A 14422-nucleotide genomic window follows, 5' to 3' on the forward strand; every position below is an offset into this window, starting at 1 on the left:
ATAAATTTAAAGCTGTGGATTTGAATAAGCCCAGGTCCTTATAATGTTACATGGTTTAATCCCCAATTTCTGCAGCCTGCACTGACTATGTGTAGTTACACAGACATTACTGTATATTGTTGTATATGAGGGAAACAGTGTGGCACTCTATGCTATTTATTTTTCTGTCTTTCTTTTGATTTACCTGCACATTATCTACCACATCATAACATATATGACCAGCTGTAACTGTATATTTAGATTCATGTGTGGTTTTGGAGCCAGTATACAGACATGTTCCTCTACATGAGTACTGCTTTGGTGAGAACACAGTGTACAGTATATCTGTATAACATTATTCCAGGCATTTTCTTACACTTACCCAATTAAGGGTTACCTATCTCAACAGCCAAACGGGTACAACCATGGACAGGTCACCAATCTGTCACAGGGGTAACACATCGAGAGGCATTCACTGTACACATTCACATCTACGGGCAATTTGGACTCTCCAACTGACCTAACACTATGCATGTTTTTGGGCTGTGGGAAGCTGCAGTACACAGAGCGAACCCATGCAGACACAGCAAGAACATTCAAAATCCACACAAAGGCTGCAGCCAGATTGAACCCAGGATCTTTTTGCTGTGGGGCAGGAGGGCTAACCACCACTCCACCTTATAACAATATTCAACATAATAAATATGAGAACAGTGTTTACACCGTGTAGTGATCCTCATACTTGTATTCCTGCGAGAGTAGCGTTTTTGTCATCTTAGAAATTCTTACATCTGGATCCGAGTGTTGACACAGCATGCAAAGCCCTCCCCCGCGCCCCATTCGGCCAATCGGATCACCGCTCCATCCTGCTCCTGCCCGCCTACAGGCAGAAGCTGAAACAGGAAGCTCCAACCCGGAGGGCGGTGCACTGTTGGACGGACCAATCGGAGTCTGCGCTGTGGGACTGTTTTGATCACGCGGACTGGGAAATGTTTCACGTGGCTGCTAGGGACATTGATGAGTACACAGACTCAGTCTGCGGATTTATCAGGAAATGCGTGGAAGATGTCGTCCCATCCAGAACAGTTAAATCCTTCCCAAATCAAAAACCCTGGATCAACGGAGATGTTCTCGCGGCACGGAGCACCGCCTTTGCCTCCGCGAACACATCGGACTACAAACACGCACATTACCAACTCCGGAAGACGATCAAAGCAGCCAAACGTGAGTACAGGGACAGGGTGGAGCAACAGTTTGACAACCCTCGGAGTATGTGGCAGGGACTAAACACGATCACAGACTTTAGAGGGAAAACCAGCACACCGCAGACCACGGCCTCTCTGTGTGAGGATCTAAACGTATTCTACGCTAGATTCGACGCAGCGAACACCATGAGACCGGACAGTGTGCGCACCGCGGATGACGTCAGTGCGCACACTGTGTCTGAGGAGGATGTGCGGAAGTGCTTCAGGAAGGTGAACGCACACAAAGCTACTGGTCCGGACGAGATTCCCAGCCGCGTCCTCAAGTCATGCGCGGCTCAGCTGGCTGGAGTGTTCACGCACATCTTCAACCTTTCCCTCTCTCTGTCTGTAGTCCCAGCCTGCTTCAAAATGGCCACCATCGTCCCTGTACCCAAATCCTCCACCATCTCCTCATTGAACGACTGGCGACCTGTAGCCCTGACCCCCATCGTAAGCAAATGCTTCGAGAAGCTGGTCAGGGACTTCATCTGCTCTGCACTAACCGACTCACTGGACCCTCTACAGTTCGCATACCGCCACAACAGGTCCACTGATGATGCCATAGCCCTGACACTACATACTTCCCTGTCACACCTGGAGAAGAGAGACACCTATGTGAGAATGCTGTTTGTAGATTACAGCTCAGCATTCAATACCATCGTTCCCTCGAAGCTGGACAGGAAACTGCAGGATCTAGGACTGAGCAGCTCCCTCTGCAGCTGGATCCTTAGCTTCCTGTCTGACAGACGCCAAGTGGTCAGACTGGGCAGCATCACCTCATCCCCCATCACACTGAACACTGGTGCTCCACAGGGGTGTGTACTGAGCCCTCTCCTATACTCACTCTACACCTACGACTGCACAGCCACTAACAACTCCAACATCATTGTGAAGTTTGCGGACGACACTACAGTGGTGGGTCTTATCACCAATGGTGATGAGACGGCTTACAGGCAGGAGGTCAGCGCCCTGACCCACTGGTGTCAAGACAACCATCTCACCCTCAACGTCGCAAAGACAAAGGAGTTGATAGTGGACTTCCGGAGGTGCAGAGAAGTACACACCCCCATCACCATCAACGGCGCTGCTGTGGAGAGAGTGAGCAGCTTCCGGTTCCTTGGTGTACACCTGGCTGAGGATCTTACGTGGTCAGTACACACAAACAAAACAGTGAAGAAGGCGCAGCAGCGCCTCTTCTTTCTCAGGAGACTGAAAAGATTCGGCATGAGCCCTCGCATCCTCAGGACCTTCTATCACTGTGCCATTGAGAGCATCCTCACTGGATGCATCACCACCTGGTATGGCAACAGCACCGCCTACAACTGCAAAGCTCTCCAGCAAGTAGTGCGGTGCTCTGAACGGATAATTGGAGGTGAGCTTCCCTCCCTCCAAGACATCTACAGGAAGCGGTGCCTGAGGAAAGCGGGGAGGATCATCAAGGACTCCAGTCACCCCAGCCATAAACTGTTCAGACTGTTTCCATCAGGAAGGAGGTTCTGCAGCATCCGGTCCCGTACCAGCAGACTGAGAGACAGCTTCTTCCACCAGGCCATCAGACTGCTGAACACGTCATAGACACCTCAGCTTCACTACTGGAACTTTAACATTATGCACTCCATACTGTACAGTAATGCCACTGTTTTGCACATGTCTCAACTCTGTATATTTTATATTTTTTATTTATTGTTTACTCTATTTAATTTGTAAAATATGTGTACACACACACACACACACACACACACACGTAGAAAAATATTTAGTATACACATCCAGAAATGCATATACTATTATATATTGTACATATATTTATTAGTTTCAGATGTAGCCATTCTTGTATTTTGCTTGTTTACATTATTGTATTTTGCACAACTCTGTTGCTTGTGAAGCTCGCACACAAGAATTTCACTCACATGTACTGTACCAATGTACCTGCACATGTGATGTGACAATAAAAGTGATTTGATTTGATTTGATGAGTTTGTGTTGATGAGGTCCGCCCCGAGTTCCTGAAGGCTCTGGACGTTGTAGGGCTGTCCTGGTTGACACGCCTCTGCAATGTTGCGTGGAGATCAGGGGCAGTACCTGTGGACTGGCAGACCGGGGTGGTGGTCCCCATCTTTAAGAAAGGGGACCGGAGGGTGTGTTCCAACTACAGGGGGATCACACTCCTCAGCCTCCCTGGGAAAGTCTATGCCAGGGTGCTGGAAAGGAGAGTTCGTCCGTTAGTCGAACCTCGGATACAGGAGGAACAATGCGGTTTTCGTCCTGGTCGCGGAACACTGGACCAGCTCTTTATCCTCTCCAGGATACTTGAGGGTGCATGGGAGTTTGCCCAACCAGTCTACATGTGTTTTGTGGACTTGGAGAAGGCATTCGACCGTGTCCCTCGGGGTGTCCTGTGGGAGGTGTTGCGGGAATATGGGGTGTCTGGCCCATTGCTACGGGCCATTCGATCCCTATACAACCGTTGCAAGAGCTTGGTTCGCATTGCCGGCAATAAGTCGGACTCGTTCCTGGTGGGTGATGGGCTCCGCCAGGGCTGCCCTTTGTCTCCGGTTCTGTTCATAATTTTTATGGACAGGATTTCTAGGCGCAGCCAAGTGGCGGAGGGCTTTCGCTTTGGTGGCCTCAGAATCTCATCTCTGATTTTTGCAGATGATGTGGTTCTGTTGGCTTCATCGGGTGAGGGCCTCCAGCTCGCACTGGAACGGTTCGCAGCCGAGTGTGAAGCAGCGGGAATGAGCATCAGCACCTCCAAATCTGAGGCCATGGTTCTCAGCCGGAAAAGGGTGGAGTGCCCACTCCGGGTTGGGGATGAGTTCCTGCCCCAAGTGGAGGAGTTCAAGTATCTCGGGGTCTTGTTCGCGAGTGATGGGAGAAGGGAGCCGGAGATCGACAGACGGATTGGGGCTGCAGCTGCAGTAATGCGGACGCTGCACCGGTCCGTCGTGGTGAAGAGGGAGCTGAGTGTAAAAGCGAAGCTCTCAATTTACCGGTCGATCTACGTCCCTACCCTCACCTATGGCCACGAGCTGTGGGTAGTGACCGAAAGAACGAGATCGCGGATACAAGCGGCAGAAATGAGCTTCCTCCGAAGGGTGGCTGGCCTCTCCCTTAGAGATAGGGTGAGAAGTTCGGCCATCCGGGAGGGGCTCAGAGTAGAGCAGCTGCTGCTCCACATCGAAAGGAGCCAGCTGAGGTGGTTCGGGCATCTGACAAGGATGCCCCCTGGGCGCCTCCTGGGTGAGGTGTTCCAGGCATGTCCCACCGGGAGGAGGCCCCGGGGCAGACCCAGGACACGCTGGAGAGATTATATCTCTCGGCTGGCCTGGGAACGCCTTGGTATTCCCCCGGATAAGCTGGAGGAGGTGGCTGGGGAGAGGGAGGTCTGGGCCTCTTTGCTTAGGCTGCTGCCCCCGCGACCCGGCCCCGGACAAAGCGGATGAAGATGGATGGATGGATGGATTTGATTTGATTTGATTTGAATTCCCTGAAATTGTTTGGAGACACTACTAAATAAATCCTGATACATGCCTTTGCATAATATATGAAACATGAGCACATATGTATATATTTTTAACTGTCTCTTTCAGCTTATACTTGATTAGTTCTACAGATCTCAGTAAAAAGAGAGCTTACAGAATCTTACTTGAGCAAATCTGACTGTCTAAACCAGGGATAGGCAACCTTTCTGATGGCGAGTGCCATTTAAAATTTCCTCAGAAGTCAGTGTGCCATATGATTGCATTAGCAATAAATTTAATAACGCTCTATATGAACAGTTACACAATATATAGAACCACTTTATAGAATTATATTTGTTCGCAGATGTTGGCAGCTATCAGTGAATAGTTATCAGCTATTTTGAAACAAAAAAAGACACTTTTTATCCATAACAAGAATTCCATAACAGCAAATGAACTGTACAACAGAAAATACAAATGCTATTTGGGGTCTCCTCACAACAATGATAAGAAAAATAAACTAAGCCAATATGGCATGTCTGTTAATACACATTAACACACATGTTATGTGATCTCTGGTCTCCCACTCAGAGACACAGGTCTCAGAGTGTCCAGCATTCAGACGGCTACCTGAGGACACTCATGTGAGAGAAAATCTGCTCACACAGACATGTAGAGCCAAATACTGTCAATAAGGCCTCTGCAATGTTCTGAAGACAGTTAAACTTGTCAGGTAGTGATGTCCAGCAGGTGAAAATGCAAGCTCCATGAACACGCACAGCTGTGGATTTCAGCTGCTTCGATGTTGTATTAACTAGCATTAACTCAGCCAGTTAATGCGAGACAAATCTAGCTGCTCATTAAAGATTTCTGGTTTGTTCAGAAAATAAAACATTGGTCCATACACCTGAATGTCCCAAAAATGCATTGTGTCTCGAGTCTACGGATGTATCCGTGTATTTCCGCGTGCTGATGCTGTGCTGAGCGAACAGCTCCTGAAGCTTTTGAAGTGTCGGAGTGTGGAAAGCTAACAACATCCCTCTTACCAGTAGGCTAAGTTATTTTTAGCCAATTACAAGTTGAATCTGGTAGTTGGGGTTATTAGCTAAGATACCGTCATTAAGAAGCGGCACAACTAATGTGTCTATGCGAGCTGATTTGCGATGTGCACCGCTGGCGCGGCCATTTGTTTTTTGATGCACCTTCTCAGATTAATTCACTGCGTGTCGTGCCCAGGGCTGGACTGGGACAAAAAAAAAACAGGCATTTTGACTAGAGATCGGCCCACCAGGTATTAAAGCCATTAAGCCTTTGAATGAAAACAAACGCTGTTGTGACAGTGATGTACAGTCTTGTTGGTATATGTATAATTTCTATACATTTTATGTCAGATAAAAAATTTGGTTGTAAGATTCAGATAATTATTTAATAACAGCCCGACATTTTAAATGAAAATAAGAAAATATTTCTTTGTGCCCCCCTTTCCTTGTTAATGCCCCACCTGGCCCCCCTGGCAACACTTTGCTACACCCGCCCCTGCACAGTTACCAGCTGTCAGGTACTTAGAAAAGGATCCTGGTGTTATTTGTCTCTCAGAAACAGTTCATAACTTCCCTTCAACTCACTCATGTCACCTAAAAAGGTAAACCTGTTTCTCCATCACTTGTTCAGCTCTGATGATTCAGTAAGGACATCTCCTGGTTTCATCTTCATGTTTCCCTCTCACCAGATATACAAACCGACATCATGACCAGCAGCTTTTACAGCTGTGGCTCCAGCAAACATCAGCTGATACTAGAAATTAATATTAAATACATTCTAGCAACAGCTCATCAAGCTTAAATGTGCTGCTGTTTAGCGCGACAACCAGCGGTTTCCTCTTTCTGGCGCAAAGTGGGCGATAAACAAACAAGAGAGAAAAGCCGATCAGCTGATCATTGATCAGTTTCATGATCAAAGTAGCAACAGGAGAGGGAGATAATGAGAGAAGAAGAGGCAGCTGTGCTGCGTAACGACACAATAAATCCACCTTTGTGTCTTTTTCTATCCTAGACAAACTGCGTCCCTTCTCAGTTCAACACGAAACGCGCAATAATTTCTCTGAATGCGGGACGATTCCGTCTTTTTACGGGATGGTTGGCAACTCCACTAACTAACCTTATGAATAAAATAAAGTTCACTATCAGTAACATCATAGCACCCACCCAGCTGTATAGAAACTCTGTCATGCTAGCTAGTACGCAGTATGAGTTATTGTAACTGACTGTAAAAAGGCAGCACAACGAAAATAAACTAAACTTGGTTTATATCTGACCCAGATAGATTGCAGGTCATAACTTCTTACCTGAAGTTCAGTTCACCTGACACTCGGACCAGCGGCTGCCTTGGGTCTCTCCTCCTCCTGCCTCCCCTCTCCCTCATCCACCTGCTGGCCTCCACCACTTGTTAATTTTACTGAACCTGTGGAAGCTCCGCCATAGCCACCATCAAACAACTGAGTTATTTTTACACATGGCCAGCATCTGGCCAATCCACCACCTTTCATTGTTTATATTGTTACAAAAAAAAAAAAAAAAATCATCGGCCCACCGAGCAAATGCCCGATGGCCAGTCACGCTATGGTTGCGCCATCAGTTAACCCTTCGCGTGCCAACTGTGGCACGCGTGCCTAGAGTTGCCGACCCCTGGTCTAAACAAAGTAGGTCACTGATAGACAAGGTAAAGCAAGCAAATCAAACTCTAACACAGATGTGACATGCTGATTTTATATAAATTCATGAAGTGAAATTATTCTATGTTCAGCATTGTTCTATATAATCAGGGAGGAGTTATAATATTTTTTATTTTATAATATTAAACGGAACACCATTGATTTCGTTATGTTACAACATTTTTTGTTTTGTTTATTAATTTATTTGACAATTAAAGTTAACATGACAGAGTAGTCCATCATAGATTTGCTAACTTTGGGGAAAAAAAACATTAAAAGACAGATGGATTATTTTACCTTTAGTCAAATCAGCATTTTCTTTTCCAAAATGCAAACAACTTATGATACAGATGTTTAGTTAGTATATTGAGGCATTCACATTACATTTTTTTTACATTCTTTTATGTTTTTTTTTAACCTTTTCTTCTCATTCTCTCCTTTAATAGTTTTAAATGTACTTTCATATCGTATCAGTGTTTTAGTCTTATTTAACAACAGCAATTTCACTGCAGTCGTGCTGATTAATGTACATTGTCACTAGCAAAAGGTTACACTTCCTTGTGCACCACACAAGAAAGACAACTGCCTTGTTATCAGCAGACAAGACAGCAGTTCACAAATCACTAATAGTTTTATGTGCATGTAAGCAGCGCTGATGACCTTCAGTACTTTTCTGCATTAGCCTTACATTGTTCAGCTTCTTCAATTTCTCCACACTCCCACATCAAAGCCTTTGTACACACAGGGTACCTCGCACCCTGCGCAGATGTAGCACTTCACTTCACGTCATATTTTATGCATCGTGTCCATCATGCTGTTCACATATGGGCTCCAATGTACGCATCAGCATGAAAATAAGCAACTGTGTAATGAAAAAAACAAAACACAACTGAAATTTCAGCATGACAGACAACTATTTTACTATTTATTTATATATTTTTTTAGGTATCACTGTTTTAGAAGCAAACCTTTAGATATTGACCAGAACAGGAGATATGTTCAAGATAATATAAAAATAATCAGTAATAATAATCATCATCAAATTTGTCCCCTATAAGACTTAAGCCATGTTATAGTGTTCTGTGGCACTGTCGTTAGTATGTGGTATTGTAATTTGTCTTTGTCCTATATTTAGAATAACACCATATTAACTACTATTTCTCCTTTGTAAATAGAGGAGAATAAATAACTGAAAGCTAGTAAGCCTGTCACAAATAGATTAAAATATTTTATATCCAGCAAGTCTGATTTACACACCTGATCTTTCCACCATCAATCATGTCCACGGGAAAATTATACTTCTGACATGGATTCCCTGAATTTTTGATACTATTTCAGCTCTGTTTCTAAGTTTCCCAGACTCAACACAACACAACACAGTCATTGTTGTGACAGAGTTTGGTTATTAATTAGTTTTATTTGTGACACTGATATGATTTTGTTTCTATAATTTGGGACATCTTTTCAGTGGAAATTACTAATAGCAGTAATTATGAAGATGCATTATTTTTTACTTTCGTCAACCAAGCTTATACTGGACTATACATTAATGCAACATCCACTGACTATAAATCAGAATCAGAAATACTTTATTTATCCCCAAGGGGCAATAGCATTACTCCCTGCTTAGTTTCTGAATGTTTTGATGAATTTGCATGCACTTTTTCTGAGATAATGATGTTTGCGATGCTTGTTTTGTACCACTTTTGTGAACTATTCTTCCCTCTTTGTCTTAGGTATTAGGAACTGTGGAAGGAGAGACAGAGGGAGAGAGAGAAAAGCACTCTGGACAGACAGAACTAGAGAACAGAAAAGGAAGACCATCAAACAGCAGGGATCATGAGACTCACAAGCTCACTCACTAACACAGACAAAACTGTAAAAACACAGCAAAGAGATATACTTGACACTTTGTCCAAGCCACAGGAAGATAATAAAACAGCAGGTTACTGCCTGAGTGCATAAAATGAATTACACACACTAGCACACAAACACACACATTGATATAAAGAAGACAAAAAAAACCCCAAAAAAACTTAGTGATGGAGCCAGATTCACTGTGTCAGAGCAACAGGGGGATAGTAAAGACAGCAGGCTGTTGTCAAAACACATCTTAAACTGACAGGTTCATTCACTCACAGAAGAGCTCTCTTTGGGAAAGCTGGAGCTTGTCAGACCGTCTGCTGCTTTATAGGCCATAAAATATGACTGAATGGACAACATATAGAGATTGTTATTTTTAGTATAGATTCTTTAATATCAAGGTAAAAAAAATCCCGGGGGCTATTATTGTTGCAGAATTATTTGCAAGAGTTGAGCAGAGAGTTGCATACCTCAATCAGTGTGCGAGTAATCAGATTTGTAAACATGTAAAAAAAATCTTCAAATATGTACTGAGATTTGTTCATGTCTACATCAGTCATGTATTCAATCTGTGTATGTTTGTAATGACATTTGTAATCAAATCCCAGCACGCGTAGATTATCTGTCACATTTTGCAAATCTAAGCATGCACACCAGGACTTTTCTAATCGTTCTGTTACAATTACAGCCTCATAAAATCCCAAATATCAAGTGACAGTGTTCTGCCAGGCCGGGCTAAAATTACAAGGGAAATAGGATGGTAAATGCCGAACATCATGCAATGAACTAAAAAACAACATAAAAAGATGCTGATGAGCAAATATTTCACATGTCCATGTATTCACTGTCGCTTGGTAGTATAGGCTCTACACAAATAAACCAACATGTGAAATTAACCAGACAAGTACACAAAGCAGCAACATTTTACTTGACAGTTTCTGATGGATGGAGTGCTGAAGGGCGTATATATGCTTGGCGATTCATGCTCACACATGTGTGAACATGCATACATACATGCCTCCATGATTGAAAGACTGTAATAGCCACATTTTATTTATCGCAACAAGACACCAACAAGAATGTCGGTTCACATCCTGTTTCTTTACCTGTTGATGAAATTGAAGTCAGCTCTACGTTTTTGCTGTGTCCCAAAGGATGTGGAGACAACTCACTGGATTACTTCAAGTCTAATTTTTAATGTAATTAAAAAATAATTATACTATCAAAATGCATACTTTCATTCTTTCAGTCCCGGTTTTGTTTGGTTTCATAATAATAAGATAAGTACGATAAGTACTGTGTAATGTACAACCGAGTAATGTGACAGAGTGGGGATGCAAAAGAACTTAAAGTGGGAGTGAATATCTGTCCATGTGAAATCATTATTTGGCAATTTTTGGCACATTTTACACAAATATGACATCATTAAGTAGCATCATTGATACAATTACAGTGACTTATTTAAAATAACACAAGCCAGAGTCTTTTAATCAGTAAACAGTAGCTCAGGGGAACATGAAAAATTGGAAAACATCTACAGTCAATCATTTTTCAGTAGATTATAATTTTTACTGTAAATGGAAGTATTACAGCAAAGACTAACACTTCAAATTCAGCTTCTATTTTAAAATGAATAAAAAAATAAATAATGAATTCAATGTCCCATTACAAACTGAGGCTGATGCCCTGAAAATACTAGCTATTAGGAAAAACCCTTTCAAACTTCAGGTTTTTAGCCTCCAACTAATATAAAAGTCTTTGAAACAAATTGGTTTTAATCAACATGTATGATTTTACAAAGAAATTTGCTCAGAGGATTATGGGAAGTATGCTTACAGAAAGACAAACCCCTGAAATACACTGGACTTATCTGTGTCACATTCCAGCTCCTATGCAGCCACCTGAGTTGATTAAACCATCCAAGACATTGCTTGCAATTCCACAAGACATACACCAGTGAATCCCAAAGCATCCCAGAACAGACTTGCAGCTCTACATCACTTAAAATTGTGCCGGCTCTAGTTTTTACAGAGGCCACATCAAGCTGCACAAAGCTGATAAGGAGGCCAGGAGGCTGGGCACAGAAACAGCATGGAGAATCCAGTCAATTAAACAAAAATACATGCATAGTACACTTTGCTTCTAAAAGGCTACTGATGTAGTCTGAAGCTGGGCAACGAAGGCTTTAAGTAACACTGGATGCCTTTTGAAGTCGACAGTTTAGTCACAAGGTGGTCTTTTATATTTTTAAAACTGACCAGATTTTCTATGCCATCCCTGTGTCTGACGTTATGCCCTCCTCGCCAGCTTCTTGGATGCTTCTGAAATGCGCTGTGGTGGGTCCTGGGATGTTGTCTTAAAGCTGTAATGAAACAGAGCTTCATCTAGCGTATTCCCAGGTTAATGGTCATAAAAATCTAATTGAATAAATGGAATGTCAGAAAAAATCATTAGAAAACTGACAACATGTACATTCCTCTCTTATGCATTAGGCCACCATAAACCCTTCTATTTAAAGTGAATACATATTTATTCATACTGAGTAATGACATAGTGTACAATATTAAAACTTGACATTTATGGAATAAAACAACTATTTTAATCACATTGCTCAGTTGATATAAATTTGTTATTAATACTGAGTGAATTTATACAACAAATAAAGTAATAATCCCACTGTAGAAGTTGGATGGTGACGTCATTTAAACCAAGAGGTTGGAGGCCCAGAATGAGTCCTTAACAACCGGACACTGCAGCAATAAACTGGTCTCAGACAACAGTTGATATAATCTTAAACGTTATTGTCTATTATACTATATACACTATAAGATTGTTTTTGATCCTGTCTATTAACTAGTAATTAATTGGTCATAAAATAGTAATTACATAAAATGATTTTTGGTGAAAAATGCCAAGGTTGGAAAGTACAGTGCACATTGTCTCTACCAACGGGAAACAGTCAGGAAAAACATCATTTATTACCCAGAAACAAGAAAAAAAAAGTTTGATTACATAGTTTTATTAAAGGATTCATTGTTTTTATAACATGTATTTGAGTGCACTGAGAATATTTTTGCTGCTCTGTGTTTTGTTTAAAAGAAGCAACATTCATTTACACAATTACTGAAAAACCTGTTTTTTTGTGTGTTTATGGTAAGTCATTCATTTTGGACCAGTTTCAGGAATAACCCTAACTAAAATGATGTGGGGACGCAGTCATGCATTGCTGTAACTGTTCAAGAACTTGGTCATTTTTGCTTTGAGAAGCTCCATTGTGGAAGTGTATTACTGTTGCCTGGTAGCAAAGAAATCTTGAAAGTTTAAAGTATTTGGGATGTTTTGTCTGTGTCTATAGTAAAGGGAAAAATAGGGAAAGAGGTCATAAAAAGGTGGAATATTGATTTTTTTTTCACTCTTTATTGGTGGTGTAAATTTGTCTCTGAATGACTGTACTGCCTCATCACTGTACTTTCACTTTCTGAACCTTTATGATGGCTTTTTTAATCTTTTTTATCTTCTGTTCAATTCTTTTTTATTACTTACTTTCAGATTTCCAAATCTATTGTAAATATTTATCTGTTACTTTTAATTTAATTTGTTACTTTTCCCCTCTTTTCTTGTTGGACATTCTACTATTTTTTTTTCTTTTTCCATTCTGAATCACCACCATGTTCTTTAAATGTCATGTATGAAGAGACAGTATTTATTTTAAGTAACAATATTATTTATATCCCCTTCATTGTGTAAATTAGGAAGCCAGTTAATGTTTGATCCGTATTGATTGTTAAGGTGTAAGGTTGTGTAAGGTTTTTATGGTTATTAAACACCCTTGAATAATCAGGCCTTACTGCAGATTTTTACCCATCACGTCATGTAAAATTGAGCTATGTTTGACTATACAATGATCTCTGTCTTTACTTCTCATCCTAGAATGAAAACTGAATATGAATTGAAAGTGTTTTAAATTGTATATGGCTCTTGTTTCAGGCTCTCTTCTCTTCTCCCCCATTTTCCCCACCCCTACCTGCCCCTAAAGTCAAGTCCATCCCAGTCTGCTTTTTACATGCTGATGTTGGCTTTACTGTTATTTTTAATGACTTGTGTATGATACTGAATACTCCGTCAGCACTGAGGGTGCTGGAGGCCTTTACAACACATGTAAATAAAAGGGTTGGAACTTGTGATTGTTGTCTGAGGACTTTTGGGATCAGAGTCTTATAAACTGAAGTTAACATTCTTAACATTGCTTAAGCAGTGCTTTTTTTCCTCAGTGCTATTCTCTCCATTCTCTCTCACACTTTGCATCTGTTCTTCACATAACTTGACAACCAATTTCGGAAATCATTGCATGCATGTGATGCATTTAGAGAAAATGTCGATTGTACATTTGAAAAAAAAAACAATTAAATAAATAATTCAGAGTTTAATCTCACAATTCTGAAAAAAAGATGTCCCCACTTTTTTCCCATGGTCCTAATCCTCTTCTGTATATATATAATTCAAATAATTAATCATAAAGGAAAATGTGCTGTGTTATAAACTGAATGTATACCAATCAAAATTTTATTTGACCAGACTCCCTTAAACATAATATTTCACACCGTACTTATCCATCAAAGTTATTAAAAACAAATACTCATTGTTCACATCTGAAACAGATTTTTGTTGGGAAAATGTTAGCCAGTGGGCCCACACTGCTTTTTAGGCGAGAATAAAGCTAAAGCAAATAATTCATTAATTTTAAAAGCATGAATGGGCACTCAAAAAGTTACAGTAATAGATTGCTTCTTGATGGAATTATTGATTTCCAAAGCCACAATCAATGCAGTAGGGTTATATATGTGTATATATATATATATATATATACATATATATATATGTGTGTGTGTGTGTGTGTGTGTGTGTGTGTGTGTGTGTGTGTGTGTGTGTGTACATATATACATATATATATTAGGGGTGCAACGATACACAAAATTCACAGTTCAGTTCGGCTTGATACTTTGGTGTCACGGTTCGATATTTTTTCGATACAAAAAAATGTTCATGCTTTTTTAATTTGTCATTTATTAAAATTATAAATATATATTTTAACTCAAAAGTACAGTTTTTAAATTTAATGTTGCTGAAACAACAAAGTAATAAAAAAATAAATCTGTCTGATC

The 14422-nt window shown here is 41.0% G+C and overlaps 1 protein-coding gene across 1 annotated transcript in view; it reads left to right on the top strand.

Moving 5' to 3' along the window:
* The window catches only part of raly (RALY heterogeneous nuclear ribonucleoprotein), a 130131-nt gene extending 116728 nt beyond the window's left edge, over nt 1-13403 (top strand). Inside the window, exon 8 of the mRNA XM_085407091.1 lies at nt 9134-13403. Within this exon, the coding sequence (XP_085263217.1) occupies nt 9134-9262 (129 nt within the window). The 3' untranslated portion in view covers nt 9263-13403. The remainder of the gene's footprint in view (nt 1-9133) is intronic.
* Nucleotides 13404-14422: the final 1019 nt, after the last annotated feature.

This window comes from Rhamphochromis longiceps, linkage group LG5, assembly GCF_057381845.1.
Source record: "Rhamphochromis longiceps isolate RC_006_pf linkage group LG5, R_longiceps_female_GT1.1, whole genome shotgun sequence".
NCBI classification, from domain to species: domain Eukaryota; kingdom Metazoa; phylum Chordata; class Actinopteri; order Cichliformes; family Cichlidae; genus Rhamphochromis; species Rhamphochromis longiceps.